The following is a 25,788-nucleotide window of genomic DNA, read 5'->3' as shown; positions in this document are numbered from 1 at the left end:
TGAGCACGCCCTAAGATATTTCCCCCAACACCTTCATGTCTTTTTAAAAAATGCATGCAAGATTAAAGAGCCAAAGGAAACATTTCTAATGTTCATCAAATAGAGTATGATTTAAATAGATTAGTTTGGGTAATAAATCCTCTTTATACATCGGAGTAATCAAACTCTATTAAAGTCTGACATTCAGCCCATGGTGCAATTCTCTCATTGCCCACCAGATGGCACTAAACCCCACCCACGGATCAACCTCGCTTGACGTTTTAATACGCTTTGCTCTATATGACCTATAATCTATGCATTTTCCATTGATCTGCTGCTTACTGTCCTCTGCACATCTCAAAACAAACATCCAATAATCCAGTCACAAATGATTTTTCCCCCCTTCGATTTAATGACAAATATCAAGTATTCAAGGCATTTGTAAACCAAGTGTTCACAAACATAACTTGGACTTCGGTTTCTGAGGAACAAACGCGACGAGATGAGAAACATTGTTCCTGCTCCGTTCAGGAAGAAGGTTTTAGTTCAAACAGATGTAAAGTGTCAAAGCAAACCTACGGTCCAACTGTAGCACCGTGCAGTAAAGGCCAACACGCCCGCATTCGCCATTTTCCATGGTCACTTTAGTATTCCTGGGAGATTCCTTCACCTTCTCTGAGCAGAGATCAGTCTTCCTTTTTATTTTATTCTATTTGGCTTTGTAGTCAGATTAGCAGCACTCCTGATTGATATTTCTGTTGGTTTTACTTCTATCACTCATCGCAGATTGTGGGTAGCATAATTCATCAACTGGGTTGTGTAGAAACCTCCCCTTTGACGTTAAATCCATCCCCTCCCGTTTGAATAATACTGTTCAGGCACAGCGAGAAACAAAGATTTTTTTTTTGTAGCATCATTTCTTTAAATCTACATAATGTCATGGGTTAGTTCATAAATATGCTCCTAACTATGCATGAGCTCAATAATACGTTTCACTTGCTCTGTCAGTATTTACACAATCATCATCTGTTTGTCATTTGAGGTGCTAAAATACTATTAATCACTGCCGATCATAAATCTTGTTTTGTAAATGTAATCCACAGCATCACATTTGCCCACTTTTAATGGCTAAAATCAAAAGGAACTCATCAGGATATAAAATACATCGTTCTTATGCTTTCAGCTTATAATTGCTATTATATAGCTATTTTTGAACAAACATGTGCTACCACTTTGGGGGTGGTGGCACAGTGTGTTAAGGACTGGGCTCAGACTCTGAGGGTTCCTGGTTCAAGACCCAGCATAGACAAACACAAGAGCAATGCCAAGGTACCCTGGAGCACAAACCCACAACCATTCACATAGGACTCCACCCACAGCACAGCTGGGACACCCCCAGGACCCCCAAAGTAAGAAAACAGAACCTAAAGCCTCAATTTGACTTTTTCCTGAAACTGAACACTGTGGAACATCCCTCATCTTTTCTCCAGGACTACAGTGATTAAGGTTTGTGATCAACCTTCAATCAAAAGTGTCTAATTGCTGAGTGGACCATTTACACCCCGTCTGCAATAACCCCCACCGTCCACCAGGGGGCACCAAACACCCCAGCACCCCACCATCTATGTACACTGGAGGACCATCAGAACAGAGAACCTTCACAATGAAGAGCCAAAAGGATGCATCAAGAGATCAGATACATTAATTCACTCTGAGGTCATAAGTAGAGTTGCCACCCTTCTAAAAGGATTGAGCTGGGGAGATATACACACATAACTTTAAAGACATTTATCATCATTATTTAATAATATAGCTCCAAGGAACCAGTTTGTTTTACATTACTGCAAACCTTAAATAAGAACTTTAACTTTTGGAGTAGCCAACAGCCAAACCCATTTTATGAGCAGGAAACAGTGAAACTAGATGTGATTAAACAAAGCTATGCTTTGATTACTTTCCCTGTCACTGCTAGCCTATCAATCTACCAGATTAGAGTTTAATAAAATTAATATGGTTTTATTAATTCACCTCAGAGGACAACAAACTCCCTGGTGCCCCCAAGGCCTCTCACTCCTCTGGTGGTCTCCCGATCAGGTTGGATAATCTTGGATTCTGTCACACACATCTCTGTATCAGACATATTTATGGACATTTATGGAAATATGGAGCAAGTTACCTCTAGTATTGAGCAAAATTTACTCGCCAATTAAAGGACAATTCAGAGTTTTAGGGGAGAGGTGGCAACCCTAGTCGTGTGGTCAGCTGTTGTGAAAACACTTGGATTTCTGCCAGTTTCGTGGCCGATCGCACGTTTTGATCATACAGTAGCTTCTGCACATTAACAGATATTAACAGATACGCTGTCCTATCAAACCCCTTTTCCCACTTCCCTGTTATTGAGTTATGAAAGACGTACACAGACTTCTTTTGACAGTTAGACAGCGTTCCAGCTGCACGGCTACCTAACCAGGATGTGAGCACGATGTTCCCAAAAAACAAACAAACAAACAAACACACTGGCATGGCTTGCCCGAAAAGCGGTGCCGACTGGCGTTTTGAGGAGATAGCATTTATCCTGGTGGCTCGCTTTGTTTACCTGGCCTAGACAGCTGGATGAGGCACTGTAGCGAAATAAAAAGGACAAAAAACCGAAATCCCACTTTATCGCTTGTGAAAATATGAATGACACATCGACCGGATAAGAGAAGGGGCTGGAATGGCTAGAATACAAGGCTGATATGTGGGAGTGTCTGAGCTGAGGAGAGGTACAGATGAGGATACAGTAGGCTGTACAGTAGATCTTGCATAGTACAGGGTTGCCAGTTGTGCTTTAGTTGCTGTTGATGACGTCTCATCTGTCCGTAGAGAGGTTTGACCCTTGAACGTTAGCACCGGGCGAGGTCCTCACGCTGTCCCGACCCTCGCGTAGAGGTCTGGAGGTGCAGTTTGAGGCTTTGTCCATGTGTTTGTCTCCTGTTGTTGTTAACGCTGAGCAGCCCTTTAAACTGTGGTGGGCGCACATCTGTAAGCAGCGCAGCAGCTGGAGCGCCCCGCCTGTCGGACACCGTGTGAAACACAATCGGGAAGGCACGTGTCATGGATAAAGCCCTCAGGAGGAAGGCCTGGTGTGCTCTCAAACGCGGGCGGAGCCTCCGTGTTGAGGCGGCAGCAGGATGGGAGGTGTTATTGCTTTGAGGGTGTTGCCGGGGCAACTGAGGCTGCTGTGGCCGCGGTTAAGTAGCAGGGCGGCGGGTGGTTCGGCCCGGGGCGGGATGAACACGGGGCAGGAGCGGGTGCGCGCGTGGCTTTTCTGGCCCCCCGCGTGGCAGATGAGCTCGCTGACGGTGCCCAGCGGGGGCAGGCGCTGGCGCCAGCGCTCGGCCCGCTCCTCTTTGTGCTTGATCGAGTACCAGGTGAGGAAGATGAAGACGAAGCCCACGAACTTCAGGCTGGCGGCCAGACCAAAGTAGACGAAGCGGAAGGAGGTGACGTCGTACTCCCAGCAGGAGCCGTGCACGCCGCAGTCCTGCTGCCACAGCATGCACGTAGTGTCGATAACGGCGCCGAAGTAGATGGGGGTGGGGATGTACGCTGAGGCAGAGAGATGATGTCATCACACACCTGAATACAGGTATTTGCTTTGTTTTCGGTCGTCTTTATGTCTACATGTTCCAGGTTTATCCCTGCTGTACCTTCTGTGCTCAATTCCTTCTACTTTCTGATCAAACTAGCTCCGATAAATGATGGTTTAAAAGGTTGTTTTCACTTACCGAGAGTACGCAGCAGCACAAACTGCATGCCGAGAGCAAAAGGCCTCTCCTGCTCCTCCACCGACCTGCAACAACAAACCGTTTGTGGAAGAACTCAAACCAACTCCGAGGCCTACGGAAAGCGGCGGCCTCTTACCTGAGGGTGACGATGATGGCCGAGGGCTGCGCGCAGGCCGTGATGAGGGTGACGATGAAGAGGAAGATGAGGAACGGGATCAGAGTGTTGCACGTGCGGTCGCACTTCCCCGACAAGGCGTAGCCGTTCTCGTTCAGGTAGGTTTTGACGATGACGAGCTGGAGCTGGTTGACCTGGCTGCCGGAGGACGGAGTGATGACCTGCCTGCTCTGCACGCAGGCACAGTCGGTGTAGTTCCTAATCTGGAGGCAGGAAAGAACAGATTCGACTTTAATGCGATCATGTTTGATGCCGTATCTGACCCGTTTTGTGTGTGTGTGTGTGTGTGTGTGTGTGTGTGTGTGTGTGTGTGTGTGTGTGTGTGTGTGTGTGTGTGTGTGTTTACCCCAGTGCTGTCGTTGCCCACGGTGCTGCATCCAGCCAGACAGGGGTTGAAGTACGTGATGCCGTCGGAGCCACAGACGGGAGCGTACTCATGGATCCGGCAGCCGCAGTTGACGTTACAGCTTCCTGTTAGGTTCCTGTGAGTCATCGTCAGAGTCGGCCTGGAGACGCAGGAAACATATGACAACAACAAACAACAGCAGCAACGTAACACAGTTAAATAAACGTTTTTTTTTTTCCCAACAGGGCAGCAGCTCCGAAGCAGATTCACATGAAGATTAAAGGCGGCCAGACAGGAAGTGACACCTCCGCCGTCAAGAGAGGCAGTGTGGGAACAGCCGCTCTAACCAAACAGGGATTCGGCTCGGTCTTGAGCGGAGGCAGTGATGCGAGCTGGCGGTTTTGTCGGGAAGCGCCGCTCTGAGCCCAGCGGAACCACCGTGGATGGCGCCTATCAACACAGCTGCCCGCGAGTGATTCTGGCACACACGCTCGAAATGCCTCCCAACTGAACCGGGGAATCAAACTTTGCATTCTTTTAGGTTTTTGACTCATTGGTCGGCACCACCTTCGGTGCGACCCCCCCCCCCCCCTTTCTCCCTTCAGCTTTGTCTAGACTAGTGTGAAAGTCCAGACATCAATGGAGGCCCTGAGCGGAACATTCCTCACAGAGGTGGTGCCGGTGAGCAGAGCCCAAAGCCGCTCGTAATGAGAAGCCCCACTGGCTCACGTGTCCTAATGACCCGTTAATAAACACCAGCTCCAACAAAGGCTGCACTTATCAAAACGGTCAGCTACGAGACTGTAAAGGGCTCCTCTGCTATTTCCCGAGCGATCGCTTTGCTTAACAGTTCTGTCACGAGTCAATTAGCAAACGAAGCATTAACGGTGGTGCCGCTGAGCCACCAGGAGTCTGATTGTTATAAATAACATCTGGAGAGCAGCTGAAGGAACTGTCATGAGCTGACGCCGCTGTGCATCTGCGTCTGTCCTGTCGATGTGGTGTCGGGCAGGAATAGAGGTGACAGAGTGATTCACCGTAGCCACAGGAGTGTTGCTCATTAGCGGCTCACGCTCCCACAATAAGACAGCACACGATGGCCTGGGAGCAGCGACGGCCTCCCAGGCCCTGAAGTACCCGAACGCCACAGACGGAAACACGTGTGCAGGTATGCTAACGCAGAATTTGCTCACCCGGTGGTGTAGGGGATGTTGATGCCTCCTAAATTGATGCTCTCGCAGCCCACGATGAAGAGTGTGGAGAAGCAGAGCAGGGACACCCCGCTGCAGATCATGGCCAGCTTGGCGGACTCTCTGGCGCCCAGCTTCAGCTTTTTGATGATGTAGCCCCCCAGGACGATGCCCACCCCAGCACTTGGTACGATGATCAAGCCTGCAAAAGAGTCCAGAGTATCTCTGCTTTAGGGCATCCACCAGGCCAAAGTAGATCTGAAAGGTGTCTTGCGCGCTATCAGGCGCTATTTCTGGATGTGGGGAGGGGTGTGTGTGTGTGTGTGGGGGGGGGGGGTGACGTCGTTTATCATTCTGGTTCGCTCATTTTCACATGCTGGTGAGATCTTCTGATGTGATGACGGTAAAAATAGAAAGAAACGTGTTGCTAACGTGCTAGTGAAAGTTAGCTCCTTTCCACAGTAGCATAGAGAGGATGGATGTGGGGGGGCTTTTCAGTGGAAACAGTAACGTATAGATGGTGACAGCAGTATTTGCACACTCAAGCATGATAATAGAAGTCCAATCACATCAAACCGGAGCATTCAAGATCAGATTAGAAGTGTTATGAGGAGGATTAGTCTGTCAACATTCCGACAATGCCGGGAATTCTTATTAGTCAAAGACGTGATGAGCAGGAAGACTCTTTCCTCCTCTTTGTAGAGGCATCATCAGGAAAATGTCACAATTGCTCAGTCCATCTGGCTGCCTGTAGGAGCACTGATGCCTCCTCCTCCTCCTCTCCGGTCATCATCACATCACTACATCATAGCATCTTCTGGGTACCCATGGCAACGGCACCACCCGTTTGCCCCTACCCCTTGTATCCTGGCAACAGGCAGCAGAGAGGAGGCGACGGTGCTGAGGAACGCCAGCATCTCCGGATGACCGTATGCTAACCGCCAGTGTTTGGACGCGCTCTTTGTGCTTTCAGGAACCATAACCGAGCCGTCAGTCTGTGAAAAGGCCCGCGGCCGATGATTAACGCTCCGATCCCTGAACCAGCCACAAGACCGCCTTTGTTCTGTGTTCACTGTTCACAAATTACAGGCTGTGCATGTGCGGTGCTGAACGAGGCTCCCTCGGAGAACAGCCTTGTAACGGAAACTTATTCCTGAGCAAATACCAGCGGGGCTTCTCGCCAACTGCGAGTCAGCACGTACATGTGAAGCAATGCGGCAGCTTGAAAGGAAGCAGTCCGGGAGAGTGTCGCTTGACCAGGGCAGGACGCAGCGACAGGGCGCACGAGAAAAGAAAAACGTGCGTTTGCATACTTAAAGTGTCAGACAAGATCAAATCTGGAAAGCTATTTATATTTTGAACGTTATTTTAAACAAAACCCCACTAAATTCCTCTTCAGGTGGAGGAATGCTGCCCTTACCTGTGTATATGCTGGCGTTGGAGGCCGGGATGCCAAACTGCGACTCGATAAACTTGGGAATGAACGTGATGAAGGCGGTGACGATGGCGCACTCGGCGGTGTAGGACAGACTGACGAAGAGGAAGGTCATGTTGCTGAGGATCCGCAGCGCCGCCTTAGGAAGATCTGCCGGCGAACACAAGATGTGGCGCAATTAACACGCGAGGCGATTTCGTTTGACTCCCGGGCCCACACAAACTGAACCCAGCGGGACCTTTGTTACTGAAAAAGCTGCAGCTAATGCTAAATAGCCCGTGGTGCATTTCTGTTTTATAGATGTAAACATTACCCCCGAACAATCCCGGTTCAGGAGACTCAAATAGCTCGCAGTCAGCGCTGTCCGATGAAGTGCGGAGATCATGCGTAGCCGTGTTGTGAACCTCAAATAAAGCAGGCCCTGCGAATGCCATCAACCTTGGTTTAACTTAATGAGAGCAAGCGTGCTCTTCATGTCTCGCTCGAAGATAAGGGCCGGCCGTTCCGTCATGTGACCAGACTGTACTTAGAGTGCGGGGCTGTTACCGGGCAGAAGAAAGGAAGCAAACCCGGTGACACACATTTTTTTCCCCCCAGTGTGACGCACATGCACGTTTCCTTTTTCTTTGTAGGTTAAGAAACGGCAGAAAACTTGCAAAAAAAAGGCCATCAGATAACAGAAGCCTGCAAACCGCTTTATCGCAGCAACAGTGAGAGGAAAAAAAAAGCCCTGAGCAGCAGGTTTGACAGAATGAGGATCTCTGGAGTCTTCGGGGACCCCAGACTTCAGTTCCTCCCGAAAGCAAAGTGGTGTTTGGTTCCACCTGATATGGGGGTCACTAGGAAGTAACCTCAACCTCCAAGCAGGTATGACATCAGAGTGTCTAGAGCGTTTCACTGATTTACACTATTTTTAAAATTTGTTCCTTTCAGATAAAAGGAAATTTGGGACTTTTTGGTAGCAGCGATCGAACAAAAAGGGTGAATGTAAAGTGGATTATTATTGCCTTTTATTTGGGGCTTACTGTGAGGCTGAGATTGGCCAGCCTAGCCGGGCCCACGGCCCCGTGAGATGTCAGTGTGTTACCTCAGATCAAACGGTTCAGAGAGAACAGTAACTAATGGTTTAATTCCTGTAAGAGCTGGGCCGGCATGGTGTCTGCAAAGGGGCAGATGGAGGGGGGGGGGGGGGGTCATGTTGATGTCTGCAGCAGCTGCTGCCTAAATCAGAGGCACCGCTGGCTCGCGGTGGTTTAACTCTCATTTCGGTACCACTTTCAAGCGTCGTTTTATTCTCCCGTTTGCGCCTTGATCATAAAACTCAAGTACGATAACTGATAAATCACAGCGGGTCCCTCTGAGGGACATTACTGGAAATACTCCGCGTTTGCTGTTCTCGGTGTTCTTTCTCATAAAGTGCTGAATATGTGTTACACACAGATACACACACACATACACACTCTTCAACAGAAGGACATGCACGGCCCCAAAAAGCATCACCCATCAAAACATTGTGGTCAGCAAAACTTTCTAGTTGATGAAACTGAGGATGAAATCATCCTGCTGGGATCTGTGAAATGTACTTGCAGCAATAAAGTAATGATTTATGACCCCCCCCCCCCCAAAAAAATACATATTAGAGCCCGATTGTGTTAAAGGGGAAGGAGCACACGTGTCTCTGCTGCAGAGTCAGTCTGCTGCTGCGTGGAGGAACGTGACCAAGGCTCCCCGGGGAGCTCATTAGAGAGAGAGACGGTGACGGGGGAAACTTCCTGCAGAATAGGAGATTCCTGGTAGATCACCCAACAACAACAACAAGAAAGCCCCCATTCATCAACCATCTCTGATTTTACTTTAATGCGAACTAAAAGGCTCGTTTTGGGAAGATGGCGCCCTCATTCACGGATCAAAGTCGGCAAAATAAACCCCAATCCATTAAATGAAGGTCATTTATCAAACCATGACATTAAACCTTGTTTACTATTCATTTACTCAAGTAAACAGATTCCATTAGTGCTACCGCAGCGCCTGTTTACACTGCATTATCTGCTTCATTGGTCCGATGTGCAGACACCCTCATCCATCCCCAATCAATAACATCTTAAAGGAGCAGATCTCAACAGAGGGTTCCCCCGGAAGATGAAACGACTTATCCAGGTTATTGATTGGATTATGGTCCATTTGTGGATCAATAGCTCATTATTCTTTAAGGAGGGGACGCCACCGAGGACTGATATTAAAGGTTTCTCACCTTTGATGTCCTTTCCGAAACCAATGGAGGAGGACACATTTTGGCTTTTGCCGCTGGACTTCTCCTTCATCATGTCGTCGTCGCTGGAGTTGCCGCCGGGCGAGCCCATCTTCTTCGCCTTCCTCCTCTTGTGGCGCGGCGGCAGCTTTTTGGGGAAGGCAAACATGGGGAAGATGACGAGGAGCATGGCGATAGAGCACAAGAGGAAGCCGCTCCACCTGGAAGGGACAGCGGGGTTGCTTTTGTAAACAGGAAGTGCACACTTGAGGGGTCGGGGCAGATGTGTGCATTTACCAGTTGCCCACGAAGCGGGGATCACTCTGGTCGATGTTGACGACGGTTTTGGGGTCGACGTAGAAGCCGATGAGGACGCCTCCCAGGAGGTACCCGGCTGCTGGTCCCAGGGCTCCCATCACATACATGATGGCTGAAGAAGACATTTTTATTGGCATTAACTGCCGATTTTCATTAAAACAAGAACTCAGTACTTTGTGAGCAATTTTTTAATTAAGCCTAATGATCCCTGCTCACCGTGACTGTCTAAATTAGACCTGTGAGAATATTTCATTACCATGAAATGGTCTGTTCTGTTGGGTCTTTTCTCACCACTTCTCAACAGAGCAAATCCCCAGAGGTCATGTGCTGACCCAGGGGTCACACCTGGAGCTCCAGCCTTCCAATATTAAGGGACTAAACATTAACTCTATAAGCGGCTGAGACAATAACGCTGCATCGTTTTCGCCACAGGAAGGGAAAAACTCATTAAAGTTAGATAACCTCGGTTCGGCGAGTGGAAAAAGCTCCCGCAGACGTCGAGCCAAAATGCAAGTCAAAGCCATTTACCGGCGCTAAGCGCGGGTCAAAACGTCCTATAATTACACCTGGAACACCGCCGCGAGCCATCAGGCTGTGGGAGTCTGTGGGACGGTCCTTGTGTGACCGTCAGAGGGGATTAGCGCTTCCTGAGAGGTGCCTGCATATTCATCGCTGCGCGGAGGACAAAACTCACGCCCACAAGAAGACGCAGGTCTCTTTCCCACAAATGTCCATTTCTTAGGTGAAACAGTATAGCCAAAAAGACTGTGGGTGCGTGTGTGTGCATGCATTCTGTTAATGTGCACACATGCTGTGTCCGCAGGGAACAGATAACATCTCCTCTCTGGAATCAAAACACACTTAACTCTCATGCCACTCCGAGTCTGTTAATCCTTTGTTGTTTCAGCGTAATACAAAACTTTATCTTTACACATTCTTACATAAGACGTGGTCGACAGAGCCGACTGAACTCCTGCAGCAGAGTTCAAATAGCATTCCAGACCTCCAACACCCCTGTAGAATCAATTAAATCGTGTCATTATTAAACAAAAGCCACAGAAAAAGAAAAGAAAAGGAGGAAAAGGACAGGACATAAACACACAAAGCACGATGATGCTCACATTAAGCGGCTGAGTTTCTGTGTTTATTAAAAAGACAAAATAACGATTTAAATAGAGAAAAGGTCAACTGAATATGGGTGGATCTGTTTGAATGTTCACGGTCCCTACATAGGACACAGTTTGTTCACACCTCCTGATATCCATACCTCTCCTTCACTGTTTCCACCTCTGATTCTTTCCATACAGGCAACATAATCCATCTTTTGTAATTCCTTTCAGCACGCCATTTCTCATATCCTGCTGGCTGGACTTGATTTACCACGGTAGGTACATTGTTGGACAATGTTACAGGATAAATGATCACAGCAGGAAGATAAACAAAGAATTCTTGTTAACAAAGTCAGCCAGGGGTCTTATCTCAGCATGCCCATCTTGAAATTAACAAAACACACTCCTAAACACACTCTGGAAGAATTCCCTCTATGGTGGCGCAGCATAATGATAAGAAAAAGCCCTTGAGATGAGTAAAAACTTCAGATGCAACCATTATTGAGAGCCAATCACAGTCTTTGGTTGCCCTTTTAAGCTTCTTCCTGCCTTTGTTTGAGCCCCCAGCCTGTCTGAGACCCTGTCCTGTGTCCATCAATGACATGAAGGACCAATATGGTTCTGAACCTGCCCGCTTAGGACGGACCTGAAACCAGTGACTGCCGATGAAGGACGGACGCGGCAAGGTCGTTAGATTGAGGAATATGCTGGCGCAGCAGCGGCTCCATCACATACAGACGCACGTGCTGTAGTGACACGTGCCAGCAGAGCACGGGAAGGGGGTGGGGGGGGTGGGGGGCACACCAATAAAGAAGTGTCGCACCAGACTCACTTAACGGAATCACGCAATAGACCTTTACCGGCAGCACATGAAGGACGATGCATTACAGGCTCCATGCTGCTTCCGACGCATACAGAGGTAATGGATTGGGAGCTCACGGTTGGAATTATTGGCTTTTCTTGATTATGTTTCACAAAGTCAGCAATAAAACATCAATAAAACGTCTAACAAAGTTGCCGCAGCTCATTGAAAGTCAGGCAAGACTTTCAATGAGCTGCGGCAACTTTGTTATTAGCCATGCATGGAAGGCTTAAAATTGAGGATCACGTCAAAGAGCACAGAAGCCGTTACATGACGTACAGATTTCAATACCAGCAACAAGATGGAAGTTTTCGGAAAGTTTGCCGGGGCAAATACACAGTTGTGAACACTGGAAAGCAACTCTCAGTGACGTCAGTAAATATGTAGACAGATGACAGAGAGGTGCAACGAAATAAGGAAAAACAAAGGAAGGAGAGAGTCACACGATGCATTATTGGCTCAAACCCAAATTCCCTTCAATCAGCTCTCCACCAAATCCCACTCTGTTTCTTCAGACCACGATTGGACTTGAACTCATTTCTCAGCTTTGGAGGTTATGATGGCTTTCAAGAGTTAATCCTTGGTCCAGAAAACATATGGGTATAAAAGACATAGAAACAGTGCTGATCAAGAGACAAAGCTGGGGTGAACAGAGAGTAACACGGTAAGAGAAGGCGAGGAGACCATCTGATCAACTGATCCTGCTGTGTAACAGAGTCGTTACGCTTGCTCAGCAGCATCCCTCTTATGTCTAACCTTGAGGCACTGGTGATGCTGTTGTCTCCGCTCGGCCTCCTCCACACTCCTGAGAGGCTTAGAAGCAGACACATATACGCTTTTCTGATGCAAGAGCCCACACACACACATCCTTTCTAAACACACACATCATTACCAGATCAAATCGCAAGCACGCATTTCTAAAATTGCAGGGGAGAATTTTTTAAGATTGACTTTGGACCTGATGAGGAAGCCCACCTTAATGAATCGCCCCCCTTCCTGCCGCTCAAATTAATTATCGCAGATTAACAATTTGATTTAGTTACATGGAGAAAATACAGCCAGAGACACCGAGTCCTTTGTCTTAAAGCTGGAGCCACATATCCCCGCAAGTTGAAACTAAACTGGGCTGCGTCTTTGTGTTTAAAGTGCAGAATGGCTCATTTGTTTCGTTAGCATGTAGCAATACCTCAATAACAGGTCTCAGCTCTTTAGTTTGAGCATTGGTTTAACTAAATTATGCTCTTCCTGGCACCTGCCCGATCAACCAGCCCAGTGGTGGGAGCATGCGTGCACCCAACCTTGGATTTACAGTTTGTTGCCATTCAGCTGTCCAACCTGCGGCAGATACAACCCCAGCATCCTCTCTGAGCCACGTTGGGTTGATCTATGTCGTTTTATGCGCAGGTAGAGTTAGTGAAAATCCTGAATGAACTATTCCTTTTTCAATAACATCTCCACTCTGAAGAATCGTGAACACTTTAAGGCTCAGCAGAAGCAAAGCTGCAGGCCACAGCTTTATGATAAAGGACCCATGTGGTCCCTGCGGCTGAAACCAGAAGAACGGCGCTCGCTGTATGGCCGTTTTATGAGCCTGGATTCAGTTATGCAACCTCCTATTGCCCCCCAGAGAAAAAGAGGAGTGAAGAAAGAATGAGATAGGGGGAATAGAGGCATTGTCACAGTGACTTGCTGACATTGCAGTGTCTTCTTACGTGTCCTAACCTTACAGTTGTACCCAGAGGGCATAGGTGGGGACTGAGGCCCCCCACTCTGGTTCGCAGTCACACACACATGCACACTGGGCAGCGCGGTGCGTGTGTGTGTGTGAGAAGGAGAGTGTTTGGGATATCCCAGGCAGCTAATACTCCATCATGCTTATTCTGAAGCATTTAATTAAAACAATATTATATTAAGATCGAAAGGAAGAGTGTGTGTGTAGAACTGTGTGTGTGTGTCTGTGTGTGTGTTTTGCAGCAACCTGCAAGTTTGCATAATAGGTCATCTTCTGGTATAATGCTTCTCATATTAAAAGCTGTAGAGCACCACTATGTCAACGAACAATAAACCTTTCATAATAACAATAATAGACACTAAGACACAATATAAATTCATAGATAATGGAGACGATATGGTGAAGCCGTGTCTCACAACAGCCGATACTGTCCCTCTGATACAGATTTAGACATGAAGAGTCACTCTGGCACCATCCGTATGTTTGGGCACCCAGACAGACAACAGCCACAGCGGGTCTATAAATATTGGCAGTGACGATCCTGACACAAACCCCACCATGTGAATGAGTTCTAAACTGATAAATCAGGACATTTATAAGATTGTTCAAATGAATCCAGTCCCATCATACTTAGGATATTTCAGTCCATGAACCTTTAATAGGCCGTTTTTTCACAGATCAACACAGTACTTGGCATGAAATAGCAGAATGTGGGTGGTACAAGACAATAATAAGGCCTGTTCGTGGATCAAGTACATTAAAAGCATTTTAATCCCTGGTCTGCAGTCAGCACGCACTGGTACAAGCCAAGACTTGAGGCTCTATTAGCTGGACGCGACCTGTTAATGAGCAACATCAAAGTCAAATTTTGCAAATCTAACTTCTGAGCCGTCCATCGAGGCTCTCGGCGTCCTGACGTAATCCCCTTAAGCAAAGACATGACTGATCACAAGGGGTACAAGCAGATTGATCCCAGCTCCCGCTTCTCATCCCCCCTCTCCTGGTTTTGGCATTCCACTGACCACTATACATATATATATTTATTTTTTAAATCAAGATGTAGGTCATGTGGCCCTGTGGTATGTGATTGATGGCTCAGAGGTAAGACATGAGGAGGACACAAGGATATGGGTGATGCATCCACTGTACATGCTGCTCTACTGAAATGGGCCTTTTTGCTCATTATCTAAGGATAGAAAATAGCCGACAGCGTCGAGCCAGCTCGGCTGCAGCGGCAGTGACCTTCTTTGGTACTTTACGGCACACTGGGCTACTGTGACGGGAAGGAGCCCGCATCGTTCACAATGAAGCGTCTGCATGCCTCAGAGGGGTCACGGATCTTAACCCTGGCACTGAATGACCTTTTTCTGCTGATTCGTATGCTGGCCTAAGACTTCTGAACTTGCACGAGCAGCAGACTTCCACAAATATGCTGCTGACCATGTTTAACGGCCGACACAAGGGGGAAGGCAGACTCTAAATGCATATAAATCTGAAAGGCAAAGCACCAAAAACTGCTCAGGCAACACAGTGATGGCAGGAAAACCCAACCACCAAACCTCAGCTGTTTATTTGTCTGTGCTGCACTAAATCATGTGACCGGGCCTCCGAGTTCATCAGTCAGGATTAGACATTTGTGGTCTCAAAATGCAAAATTTGGTACCCTGATTGTTAGTGATGGATTAACTTGGAGCGATAACCAGTTTTGTGCAGCTTTTCACAGCTTCTCTGACAGATGGGGTTGTTAACTGAACTACTGTTAATGCAATGTTCTAACTGCAAATCTGCTGTTGGAAAAGCTCAATAAATCCCACTGCAAACAACTCCAAGTGCACTTAGTTTGTAAATCCACACAGCTGTGGATTTGTGATGCAAGTGAGGAGATTCAACATATGCGGCATAAAAGTTTGTATTTGTTTGGCTCTTTGCGTCTAATGCCGATTCTTTCTTCCTCCATTCTCTGCACAAGCTTCTAAGTCAATACTCTTTCTTAAGACTCATCATTCTTTGTCTCTGTGCTTGTAAATCACGTACGACACTGTCGGCTAGTTTTGGGGTTGATTCAGTCATCCTGACAAGAATAAAGGTGCAGCAAAAGTGCATCAAGTGGAAAAATTGACTGCAACAAAAGGCATTTTTTAAAAAAATAGATAAATGATGAAGTCCTTAAATAACCCTCATTCATTCCTCACAAATAGGCTCCAACTGGCAGGTGCAATTCTGTTATTTGTCAGTGGAAGACCTTGAACTTGAGGAGCGATCAGACTTGCACTTGCAGCTTAATTCAGACTCTCTGGCTGACGGACATGGCACCGGAAATCTGCTAAATGGTGCGTAAAGTAGCACCCACCCCCCATCCACCAAAGGATTTTGGCCAGTGTGTGAGAGCATGCCTGTTTACTGAAATCTACAGAGATCTTGTTGGTCTCAGGCACTAAATGAATACGTAAAACTGTATAATATCCACAGAAATATAATGATTGCTGCGGTGAACACAGCAGAGGGAGTGACTGCACAAGTGCTTTCATTCACAAATGTTGCAGCCGAGCGTCCACCTTCTGCAGTTGACATTGTTCTGCAGTAGAGGAGCCTCTTACACACTTGCCAGAGAGTGAGAGAAGAAAGCCTTGACATTAGTGGGTCAGACTTCCCTGTGGTCTCACCACACAGGCACATATGCTCAAATACCAGCGGCATGCTTGCAGCAAAGCCAAGTGCATGATCTGCAACACAAGACCATTGCGTGCGCCACCAGCAGGTGCAGACACACACACACACACACACACACACACACGGGTGAAAAAAAACCCCACCCCTGCCGGCGTTCAACAGCTGCACCCTCATCATCCTTAGGGCTACAGGATTACAATTAGAATCTCAAGTCCATGTTTGTGACTATTAAAGAAATCATTTGGCTTCTGGAACCATAAAAGAACACCCCTATTATAAAAAGCTTAAACTGTATTGCTCTTACATATTAGCCTGTCTTATATAATGGCCAACCAGCTTAACGCTAAATTTAATGACATAACAAGCTTGGCAGAGATGCCCAGACACACAGATGGATGCGTACGGTGGAATTCCCACCGACACGCAAGCCCGTCTGAGTAGATTTTATATACCCTTGCTCCGGCACATCTGCACGGAGCAGCAGTCACCCAGGGTGAAGGCAGAAGGCGTTTAGTGCCATCCATCACACGCAGAGTGGGCTCCCATCCCTCTGGGACACTCAACACATGGGTCCGCTCTGTACGGCCGGCGCAGTTGGACGACAGCTGAAGGTCAGAGAGGGACAGCTGCCAGTTTAGGAATAAAAAAAAAAAACCTCAGCAGAAAAAAAAACAATATCACGATTATTAAAACATATTTAACACATGGCAGCAGGTTTTTTCCCAGCAATGCCTAGCACCAATGCCAACATTGGTGAACACAGACGTGTTTGTCCTCCGCACATTCTTGCAGCCATCTCAATGTGATGAACAATTTCCCGTTCCAGCAGCCATACCACCCTCATCGGAGGTCAAGGAGAACAATTACTGGTCCAAATCCCTCAGGACATAACACTTGAATGAAAAAAACAAGTCTGCCTGCCAACACCCTGAAGACTGGCTCCACTCACATGGTGGGCTAACTAGATAGGATATAGAAAATGGAGGGAAGGGAATGTGACTGGAATTGAATGTACAGGCCAGCTTATGATGACGTACAGTCGCAGCCATCTCAGTTGCTTAGTGGCAACGTCACTGAATGCGTTGATGGCTGCCATAGGACACAATGTACCTCTGGCAGCAGATACACATCTGGTAATTGTGGACAGCAACTCATTTCCTGGCTCGACAAGACAGGCAGAGGAAGGGCCTGTTTGTCCTCAGAGCACCGATTAGCTTAATTAAAGAAAAAAAAAAAACCCACAGATGTCGAGGATTTTTAAGCAACGAGGAAAAAAAAGGGGTGTCAGCAGTGAAGTGGGTTTTTTTTTAATTCCTTAATAAAAAGATATTTTTGTAAGTTTGGTAGTTTATTTGGTAATAAATGATCTAAATAACCTGGGTCTATGTGTCAATGGCCCAAACAGGACACAAATAGTTCCTTACTGTGATGTAGAGTTGAATTGTTGCCCAGAAACAAAGCTTCTTTGGGGAATTATTCAAGGTTACGACGGGCTAAATAAAGCCTGGGATCAAGAAGAACCTGGAACAACATTGATCTGAGAACCTGCAAGAACAAAGAAATAATGTCCGATTCTTCTGCTCGCGTAACAGAAAACAAAGCTTCCACGATAACACATGCGCTGGCATTTCCCGAGGAACCTTCCAACACTGTCAAAACAAACTGGACAGAACAGTGAAAAAAGGCTGGAGGTCATCAGCCAACCAGCCTGAGTGATGTCCACAATACAATAGCTGTGAACGAGATCCCCGCCTGTGGAAACAAACGGAACTCCCACACTCAGTTGGACTTTCTCTCCATCACTCCTACGCATCCATCAGGCTGATTAAAGTCTGCTTCAGAGGACTGTGGGTAGTTGGAGAGGAAAGACAATAGTAAACAGGAGCTCAGACAACAGACAGTGGTGAAGGGGTACTGGTTGACAGTGTTAAATTTCAGCAGTCAGCAGCTAAAAAGGTTCCTTGGTGCTGAGTAACCACACGGGCTTGTGTGTACCAGAGAGGACATTTAAAACCGGGCTGAAAGCAGGCCCGGAGACAGTGATGACACCAGATTTTCCAAATACATGCCAGGGTATAATTGGGCCAAATGTGTTACCCTGACCAATGCTGAAAAGGGATCCGTCTGGTTGGAGTGGACCCAGGACTTGGGTTGACTCGTGCAGTAACCTTAATCTGCATTTTTCCAGACTGTTACAGGACAGAAAATTCAGTCAAAGTGCATAATCCTGCAAAAAGCTGGAAAGTTGGGAAAAGAAACCCAACTGAAAGTTATTATTTATGGTGGAATAACACCTACATAAAAATGTCACAAAATCCTCAAAATCAGGCTTCATTTGTCTTTTTAATCCTTAAAAAACATGGCATGAGTCAAGTGTGACAATCCTCAGTCACAAAAACTGAAAATCAGCGCGGTGTGACACACGGCACACGCCTCGTCGGAGAAACAGAGCAACTGTTCTTTCTAAAATTGTCTGGACAGCGGAGAACACACCCATTGTCCTCAAGCAAGCTCCCCTTTTCCTAAAGCTTGAGCCTCCTCTTTTCTTCCCATTTGATAAATAAACAGACCTCTGATGTCGCGCTCTCTCCGGCTGTCCTGCAAACTCATTAATGCAGAGGCAAATGTCATCCCCGATGAATCAATTGGCATTAACATGCTTGGAAATAAGTGGCTACACGTATGCTTGTATGTGGAGAGTCTTAAAAGCCAAGATATCAAAAAAGGAGGCGGTAAAAACTGCAGTTTCTTGCATGGAGTCCTCTGGAGGATGGCAGTCTAATCAGACCTGACCTCTCCATTCATGCTGCATCGATAACAGCTTCTCAGCATCATTAGCTTGTAAATCACGACCGCCGTCAGGCCATCAGAGAGAGGGAGGAAAAAATGGCCCATTCTCGTAAGTGCAGGTCACAGCCAGTGCCCAACGCTCCGAATGGATCAACTGTTAAATGAGGAGAGTCGCAGTTATTGATCATTTAGGCCTGTGGGTCGTTATGTTGCCACGCCAGATTCAAATGATGACAGATTGGGAGCACAGCCGCACCAATAACCCCCTTTTGACAAGATGAAGGGCAAAGGGAAAACATTCCCAGCAGTGAGGCTGAAAATGTGTAAATAAAGAGAGGAAAGGTGGACATGTATACAATTATTCTATTAAAAATAATTGTAATCCTTCTCATTTAAAAAAAACTTGTACTACAGTTTCACAAGGCTCTTTGCTAGCTGCCACGCCTCTTCCATCACCATAGCGATGTGGGGCCAGAGCTGGGAAATGGAGTGGCAGGTCAGTGAAAGGCTCAACTGTGTATGCATGCATACACAAAGATAACACGGTGACAGAGGAGGACACACACTCCCCGTCTTTCCAAGGGCAACACGAGCACCCCTCGGTGTGGACCGTGGCGAGCAGCTCCTCCCCTCTGAGCCACTGGAAATTGAGACAGGGTTTACATTAATGGGTTGATATAGGCAAACAAAACACCTCCGGGTGACCGTGGGAAGAATCCTCCTGGAGATATGGGGGGTAACACAACTCCACACGGGGAAGGTTCAGGGCTTATACACAACGTTTTATTTTTTTTAGCCCCGAGGTTGAAATCTACCCAGGCTGGCACCTGTGGGTGATTCAGACTTCGAATAACACGCGCCTCAGAGAACATAATCATGGAAAAACACTGTGTTAAGCACTCTCCTGAATGTTTTTTCTAACTGTCATGTAAAAAAAGGAAGAGCACTCTTCCACTCTGCTCCATCTGATGTGGCGGAACATCCTCTCGTGTTTTCAAAAACAAGGCTTTGTTAGAGCAGATAATCCGTCTGCCAGCCATCTCAAAATAGTCAGCGGGGAGAAGTGACAACAGTGAATTTACGGATATCTAAAGAGGTTTGTCTCCACAGAAAAGGGTCGATGAGCCTTATGAGCTGTTGTGCACTTGCTGTGGAGAACCTAACTGGGGAGCTGGCACAGCAGGCCAGTGTTTCAGGCTGTGTCTTCTCTAATGGATGTGCAGTTCTAGCTCCCTGTGATGCAGTGATGTGATCGACACTGGCTACCAAGGACAGTGAAGCAGGCAGCAACAGCAAAATAGGTGGTGGAACGGATAGATGGGCTGATATCGGGGCAACTAATGGAAGTATGACAAGATATTAAGGAGGGTAAATGAAATTTAAGGTAATTTAATGTAAATTTGCTGCACTTTTTAATAATGTCACAGTAAATGGTGGGTAATGTGAACTTTGGGAGGCAAGAGGACAGATGTAACTGGACAACTATGAAAAAAAACAGCACTGATCATGAAAACAGTCATCAGATGTAGTCCAACCAGGAGGACGCGACCTGCATCAAACCGAGAGGCGGCGGGTGCCTCACGTCCAAATAACCCAACAACCGAGCGCAGACAGATGGAATTATCCCAATATTCACAACATATCTCAGAGATATGACATACCAGACTGATTAGAGGATCCAATGACCTCAGACAAATGTATATGACCTCATTAGTAACACTAATTCAGACAAAAATGATTACTTTACAGGTTTACAGCCTCCAACCTTCAGTGCACACACACACAAACCTACACAGTACGGGACATTACTCATAAGCAACCCGGTTCTGCTTCTTGCCCTCCACTCCCCTCAAATATTTGAGGCCCGGGGTTGAATTTTACAGTATATTCACCTCGGCGTTGTGCAGGCGTTACGTGATGCAGAGATTCAATCAAAACATCGGTCCAGAGGGCAGAGAGGGCGATGCAGCGCTGTACACAACCTCACTGATAAAAACCCGCAAGCCTAAACAGGTGGGAAACTGGGATTTAATTGTTCCAAAAATAAACAGTTTCTAATGGAAATAAGATCGGCTGGTACACCTGACACTGAGTGTGCCAGAGGTCACTGCTGCAGAGCTGCAGAAGAGAGCAGATAACAATGTCTGCTGTGGAGAAATAAATCTCACTTTAAAGTGCTCCTATTTACATTCAAAGCATCTTACCCAGGTAGAGGGATGCATTTTCTTTCTTCACATTGTCGTCCAGGTAGGTGGGCCCCAGCGTGTAGATTGGCGTGGACCCCATGCCGATCAGTATCTGGGCGCAGATGAAGAGCGTCACGTAGAGATTGTGCTCGTTACCCTCCTGGTCACGAGGGCAGGACGCCACGTCCAGCAGCTCGCGCCCGCTGCCGTTCAGACTTTGACAGAGGCCTTCGTGACCCGCCGATGAGTTCATCTCCTGGATTTGGTAAGGTGGTGAGATGAAGTGAGGCAGAGAAAATAACGCCGCTCCTATGGCGATGACAACACCGCCCACCGCCAGCCAGCGCGGCCTCTGACCTCTGCCACCAAAGTATGAGATGAAGACGACCACCAGCAAGCTGCCGATGTCGAAGCAACTGACCAGCAGGCCGGACTCAGAGCTGCGGAGGCTGTAGCGCTTCTCGATGGTAGTGATGACGCTGCTCAGGTAGCCCGAAACCATCAGGGATTGAATAAAAGTCAGGTAGCACATGCAGAACAAGAAGCAGCGCGAGTCCTGAAGGATGACCCGCACGTACTTCCTGGCTGGGATGTGAATAATGCGAGTCAGAGAGAAGCCTTTTTTTTGACCCCCAGACCCAGCATCCCTGTGCCCGTCGACAGGTAAAGAGGTGCTGAGCCCCACCATGCTGGAGATGGAGGGGGAAAAGTCTGTCCTGGAAGATGGAGACTCTGCCTGACTCAAGTCCGGTGATGTGGTGAGCAGTCCGCTACTCGCCTGCACGGCCACACAGGTGCGTGTGGCGTCAACCAGCGGAGAATCCACGTCCTTTTGATCCGCTTGAAAAGGGCCGTTCAGAACGGGCAGGCTTTTGGATTTGAAGCCGTTTTCCGGGTCCATGTAGTGGTCCTGGAGCTCATGGATCTCCTGGGATCCAGAGAAGTTGCTCTCCGATTCATCGTTGTCGGATGAAGTCATGGTGGAGCCGGAGGTGAAGCTTCTAATCGGTTCAGTGAGCAACTAAAACCACATGAAGACAGAATAGATGCTGGAGGCCGGGGTGTTGGACAGAAGACTCTGCCCTGCCAGCAGGACTGGGGCAGAACAAACCCCTCATGCGCATGTTTTAATCCACATGATGCCAAACTGTTCTCACAAGCTACTACTGATGGTGGAATCCTGCCTGCTCACAGCAGAGAATCCCCTCCCTCAACCCTAACTTTGTAGGGAGCTTTTAAAACGTAGGGCAGCTCAAAAGCTTGCCAAAAATTTTTAATAAATAAATCCCTATTTAGGATCCTTTGTTGACGCTGATGTTTATGGCTCTTTGTTTGATAGCAACTTGATTCAAGGTGTGTCGATTCCTTTGTCCCATAGCTGTGCAGCATCCTATATATGTATATAAAAAAACACATTAGCAACTTTTGACAGAAAAATATTACTTTTATATACAGCTATTATCACCTCTAGCGATAGCAGGTTATGAATTGTAACAAAACGAGTTCATGAAAATAGAAACGCAAATTAAATATTCAGTATAAAATAAATAATAAAAGGGTGTCGATTTATCATAATGTCGCTGAGGGTGACGCGTAAATGACAGCCAGCTCCCCTTTTACAAAACGAGGAATAAAACCTGGAGAACAAAAGACCATGCTGTCCACAAACGCGTCACCCTTGACTTTGGAAAGAAATAACCCCTCAATTTCAACCAGACATTTTCGACTCCGGGCGTTAGTTTGTTTCAGCCGCGACAGGGCAGCTGACAAATATTACGAGACATAAAAAAAAATAGAGAGCAGCGGGGAGGAAGGCAGCGAAGGCTGTGATACTCACACAGGACGGGGGAGGTAGCCTGTTGTTCCGTACGGAGCCGCTGTTCACTGAATGAAATCTGCTTGACTCGGATCGCTGCAGAAAGTGCTGCCTTTATGGCTATCGGAAATTATTATACTCGCAGGTTCACGCATTGATAAAGTATATTTAAACTACAGAATTGATCAATTACTTTCGGTAAACATATTTTAAATCAACGATTAAAAACCACCTGTCTAATGTAATAATTATCTGTGATCCATTTTTATTTAGCAACTAATCAAGTCCGTATAACGGCACTAGCTCAAATAGCGCTTTACAAACCAGGTTTCCATTTGTGAAACATGAATTAAACTCACCCGGATGTTGTGTCCTCTTACTGTCGATTTTTCTGATTAAACAGAAAAGCATTCGTGATCTTCCCAATTCCCAAATAGTGACATTGTCCGTACAAGATAGCGAGGAGACTAACTAAACGCATCACGTTTAAGAGGCGAATTGTTTTTCCTCATCCGCCATATTTAGACTTGTAGTTTGTTTTCTAACGTGTAATTGCGTGTCACCCACTTTATGAGCGTAAAATCAAACGCTTACTTCAAGCTGTACCTTTCAGCACGACGCAATTCAAATTTCAACTGAATAATCAGTTAAATGAACGCTAATGTTTAGATAAAACCGAAAACTCCAACTAAAGCACTCCATATTCCGACATGCCTTTCGGCTCCATATGTCGCTTGTTTGCCACAATACGTCACCAGGACAGCTGGAACACTGCTGACCCAGCAGTGATTGCCTGGTCGCCGGCTTGTACACATAACGGGTCCAGTTTGCAGTTACATGACAATCGAAAGGCGAAAAACACGGAACATTAATATTCACTGGATAATGTACTAAATTGGGTCAATTAAATGATATTTGATAAAGAAATAATGAAACGGTATTCCAGTTAGCCATTCCTTTTGTTGAGACAGTGCTAATGTCACTGCCTGTCAACAGGATGAATGACTTCGGCCAAAGGTCATTAATTCGTTTCCTGCTAAAGTTAGGCAGGGTGATCAATCCTGCTTCTCCTCCTTCTCTTCATCCTTCTTCGCATCTCCTCCTCTTTGGGGGATTTTGTGTTACTTTACAATTTAACAATGACTGATTATCGTCTGGGTTGAGTTCTAATAATTTATGATGTCTCTCTACATTAAAACCTTGGGGGCCACACATTGACTTGTTAACATCGAATTTCACGGCTCATTTTTTCATCTCTGCTTGTGCCTGAATGATAATGTCTCAATGGTCACACAAATGGGATCAATGGGAAGTATCATACAGGATCAGTGGACTCTGTCTCTGTGAGACTGAGGCAGACCACAGACTTCTTCAGAAAACAGACAGTGGGATTGAACACATCGCAGATTAAAGGAACAGCCTTATCCAAGGGTCAACATGTCCATGCCTTCTCAGAAACAGTTTCAATGGAGTGCCGTGCAGTACCACATGGGAAGAATCTGGCTTGATTGTGTTGCTGCAACAGATGAACACAAAGAGTCTGTTTTTTGGTGCAGGAAAACAAACTTCCCAAAATGAACTTCCCATGTGAACAAGTGATTAGTACAATGGAAACTAACATGGCTGCACTTTACGAGGGTTGGAGGTGCTGTGTCTAAATTATTCCCACAGCAGCTGCCAACCTGTACTAATGTAGCTCATTCTCACATGAGAAGCAATTAAAAAATAGCATATTATTCAAAGAGCTATTTAACATAGATCACAGAATAGACACAATCATAACCAAATTTCCTCTTGATTCTTTAAAATTAAAGATGAAGGCTCATAAATAGCACGATGGACTCGCTTGGATTTCCACTGTAATTTGCGGTTTGACTTGAGCGCATTGTGATGGAAGATGAAGTATAACAGCGCCCTCTAGTGAGTTAATTTTGAAATGTCTCCGAAACTGCAGACAACGTATGTTCATCAAAATATCCAACAGGTGGCGCTACAACACCAACATTGTTGGAGTAAATAGTCGGCTGCCTGTTGAACTACTGTAACTAAAATGCAGGTTTGTCAGCAAGTATTAAATATTAACGCCATCATGCTTCTGACTAATTTACTAATTCTGCTAGCACGCTGTAATAAATTACCAAAGCAGCCCTTTATCTGAATAATTATATTAAATTATTATTATTATAAATTATTATTAAGTTAGTGTATACTTCCAACAAATCAAATCAATAAAATGACAAATAAACAAAGAAGTCTATAGATTTTTTTTATCACATCTTGCTGGTCGTCACTGTGTAAATATTGACCGACAAAGAGCACCAACAGCACATCTGATAAAAATAAATCAATAATTTAGGAAGAAACTAAGAGCTAAGTGGAGGGAAGTTAGAATATTTGTATGGATTAGAAATTTTTAAAAACATTTTTAAAAAGTTTAAGGGGTATTATACAAAGCTATCATTGCATATTGGGTTATGTTTCTTGTGTACGCATATCCTGTATTAGGTCTTCCTGATGCCGAGTTGATACCCGTTTCTTTTCCTGTCAGCTCCTGAGTGATGACATCAACATTATCCTCCGCCTGCTCCGACACTTCCCATGGCCTTGGGCCCTTCTCCCCAGCCCGTCTCCATTCCACACTCTTCCTGTTAACCATCCCAACTTTATTGACGTTACAGGAATCACTGATGAAACGCTGTCTGTTTCTCAGCTCGGTGTATGTGCGAGTCCACAGAGATTTCGCTTGTGCACAGACGTGCATGTGCATAAATACACTTCAGCCGCCCCTCCCCCCACTCTGCTTTCCTGCTTGACTATCATATCCTCCAACGAACATACGGGAAAATGGAATAACGGCAGACACTGAGGTGTGTGCACGTGTAACTGGAAGTCAGCGGGGCTCGGTGGGATTCCAGGATACCTGTCTCACATCGACTTGGTGTTATTGCTACATTTTTAGTGCTTTTGTCCAAAGAAGAGGTAAAGTAAACTCCAAATCGACTCCAACTGCGTTGCTTCATCAGCTAATGGCTTTACAGCAGCACTCAAAGATATAGGAGGACTCTATACCTGAACTATAACCTACCGTGGTACTGTTTTACCACAGAAAAGGCATCCTTTTAAATTACCCGTCCGCCTTTGTGTTGCATTCTAAGGTCAACA

The 25,788-nt window shown here is 46.3% G+C and overlaps 1 protein-coding gene across 4 annotated transcripts; it reads right to left on the bottom strand.

The window, feature by feature from the left end:
• Nucleotides 1-371: 371 nt before the first annotated feature.
• On the bottom strand, nt 372-23,415 carry slco5a1 (solute carrier organic anion transporter family member 5A1). Of its 4 annotated transcripts, none has more exons than XM_011607911.2 (11): nt 22,986-23,415; nt 22,648-22,746; nt 20,829-22,200; nt 9,441-9,573; nt 9,147-9,364; nt 6,881-7,045; nt 5,464-5,662; nt 4,271-4,430; nt 3,886-4,127; nt 3,750-3,814; nt 372-3,570 (listed from the first exon to the last, which is right to left on the bottom strand). In XM_011607911.2, the coding sequence occupies exons 3-11, from the start codon at nt 21,787-21,789 to the stop codon at nt 3,113-3,115; spliced, it is 2,601 nt and encodes an 866-aa protein (XP_011606213.2). In that variant the 5' UTR covers nt 21,790-22,200; nt 22,648-22,746; nt 22,986-23,415; the 3' UTR covers nt 372-3,112. The 4 variants fall into 4 exon arrangements, with proteins under 4 accessions (XP_011606213.2, XP_029698402.1, XP_029698401.1 ...); XM_029842542.1 differs by having other exon boundaries at nt 22,648-22,738; XM_029842541.1 differs by lacking the exon at nt 22,986-23,415 and having other exon boundaries at nt 22,648-22,802.
• Nucleotides 23,416-25,788: the final 2,373 nt, after the last annotated feature.

The sequence above is a fragment of the Takifugu rubripes genome, chromosome 10, assembly GCF_901000725.2.
Source record: "Takifugu rubripes chromosome 10, fTakRub1.2, whole genome shotgun sequence".
Lineage (NCBI taxonomy): Eukaryota > Metazoa > Chordata > Actinopteri > Tetraodontiformes > Tetraodontidae > Takifugu > Takifugu rubripes.
Note: the sequence above shows the minus strand (reverse complement) of the source record. Positions and strands in the feature narration are given on the sequence as shown.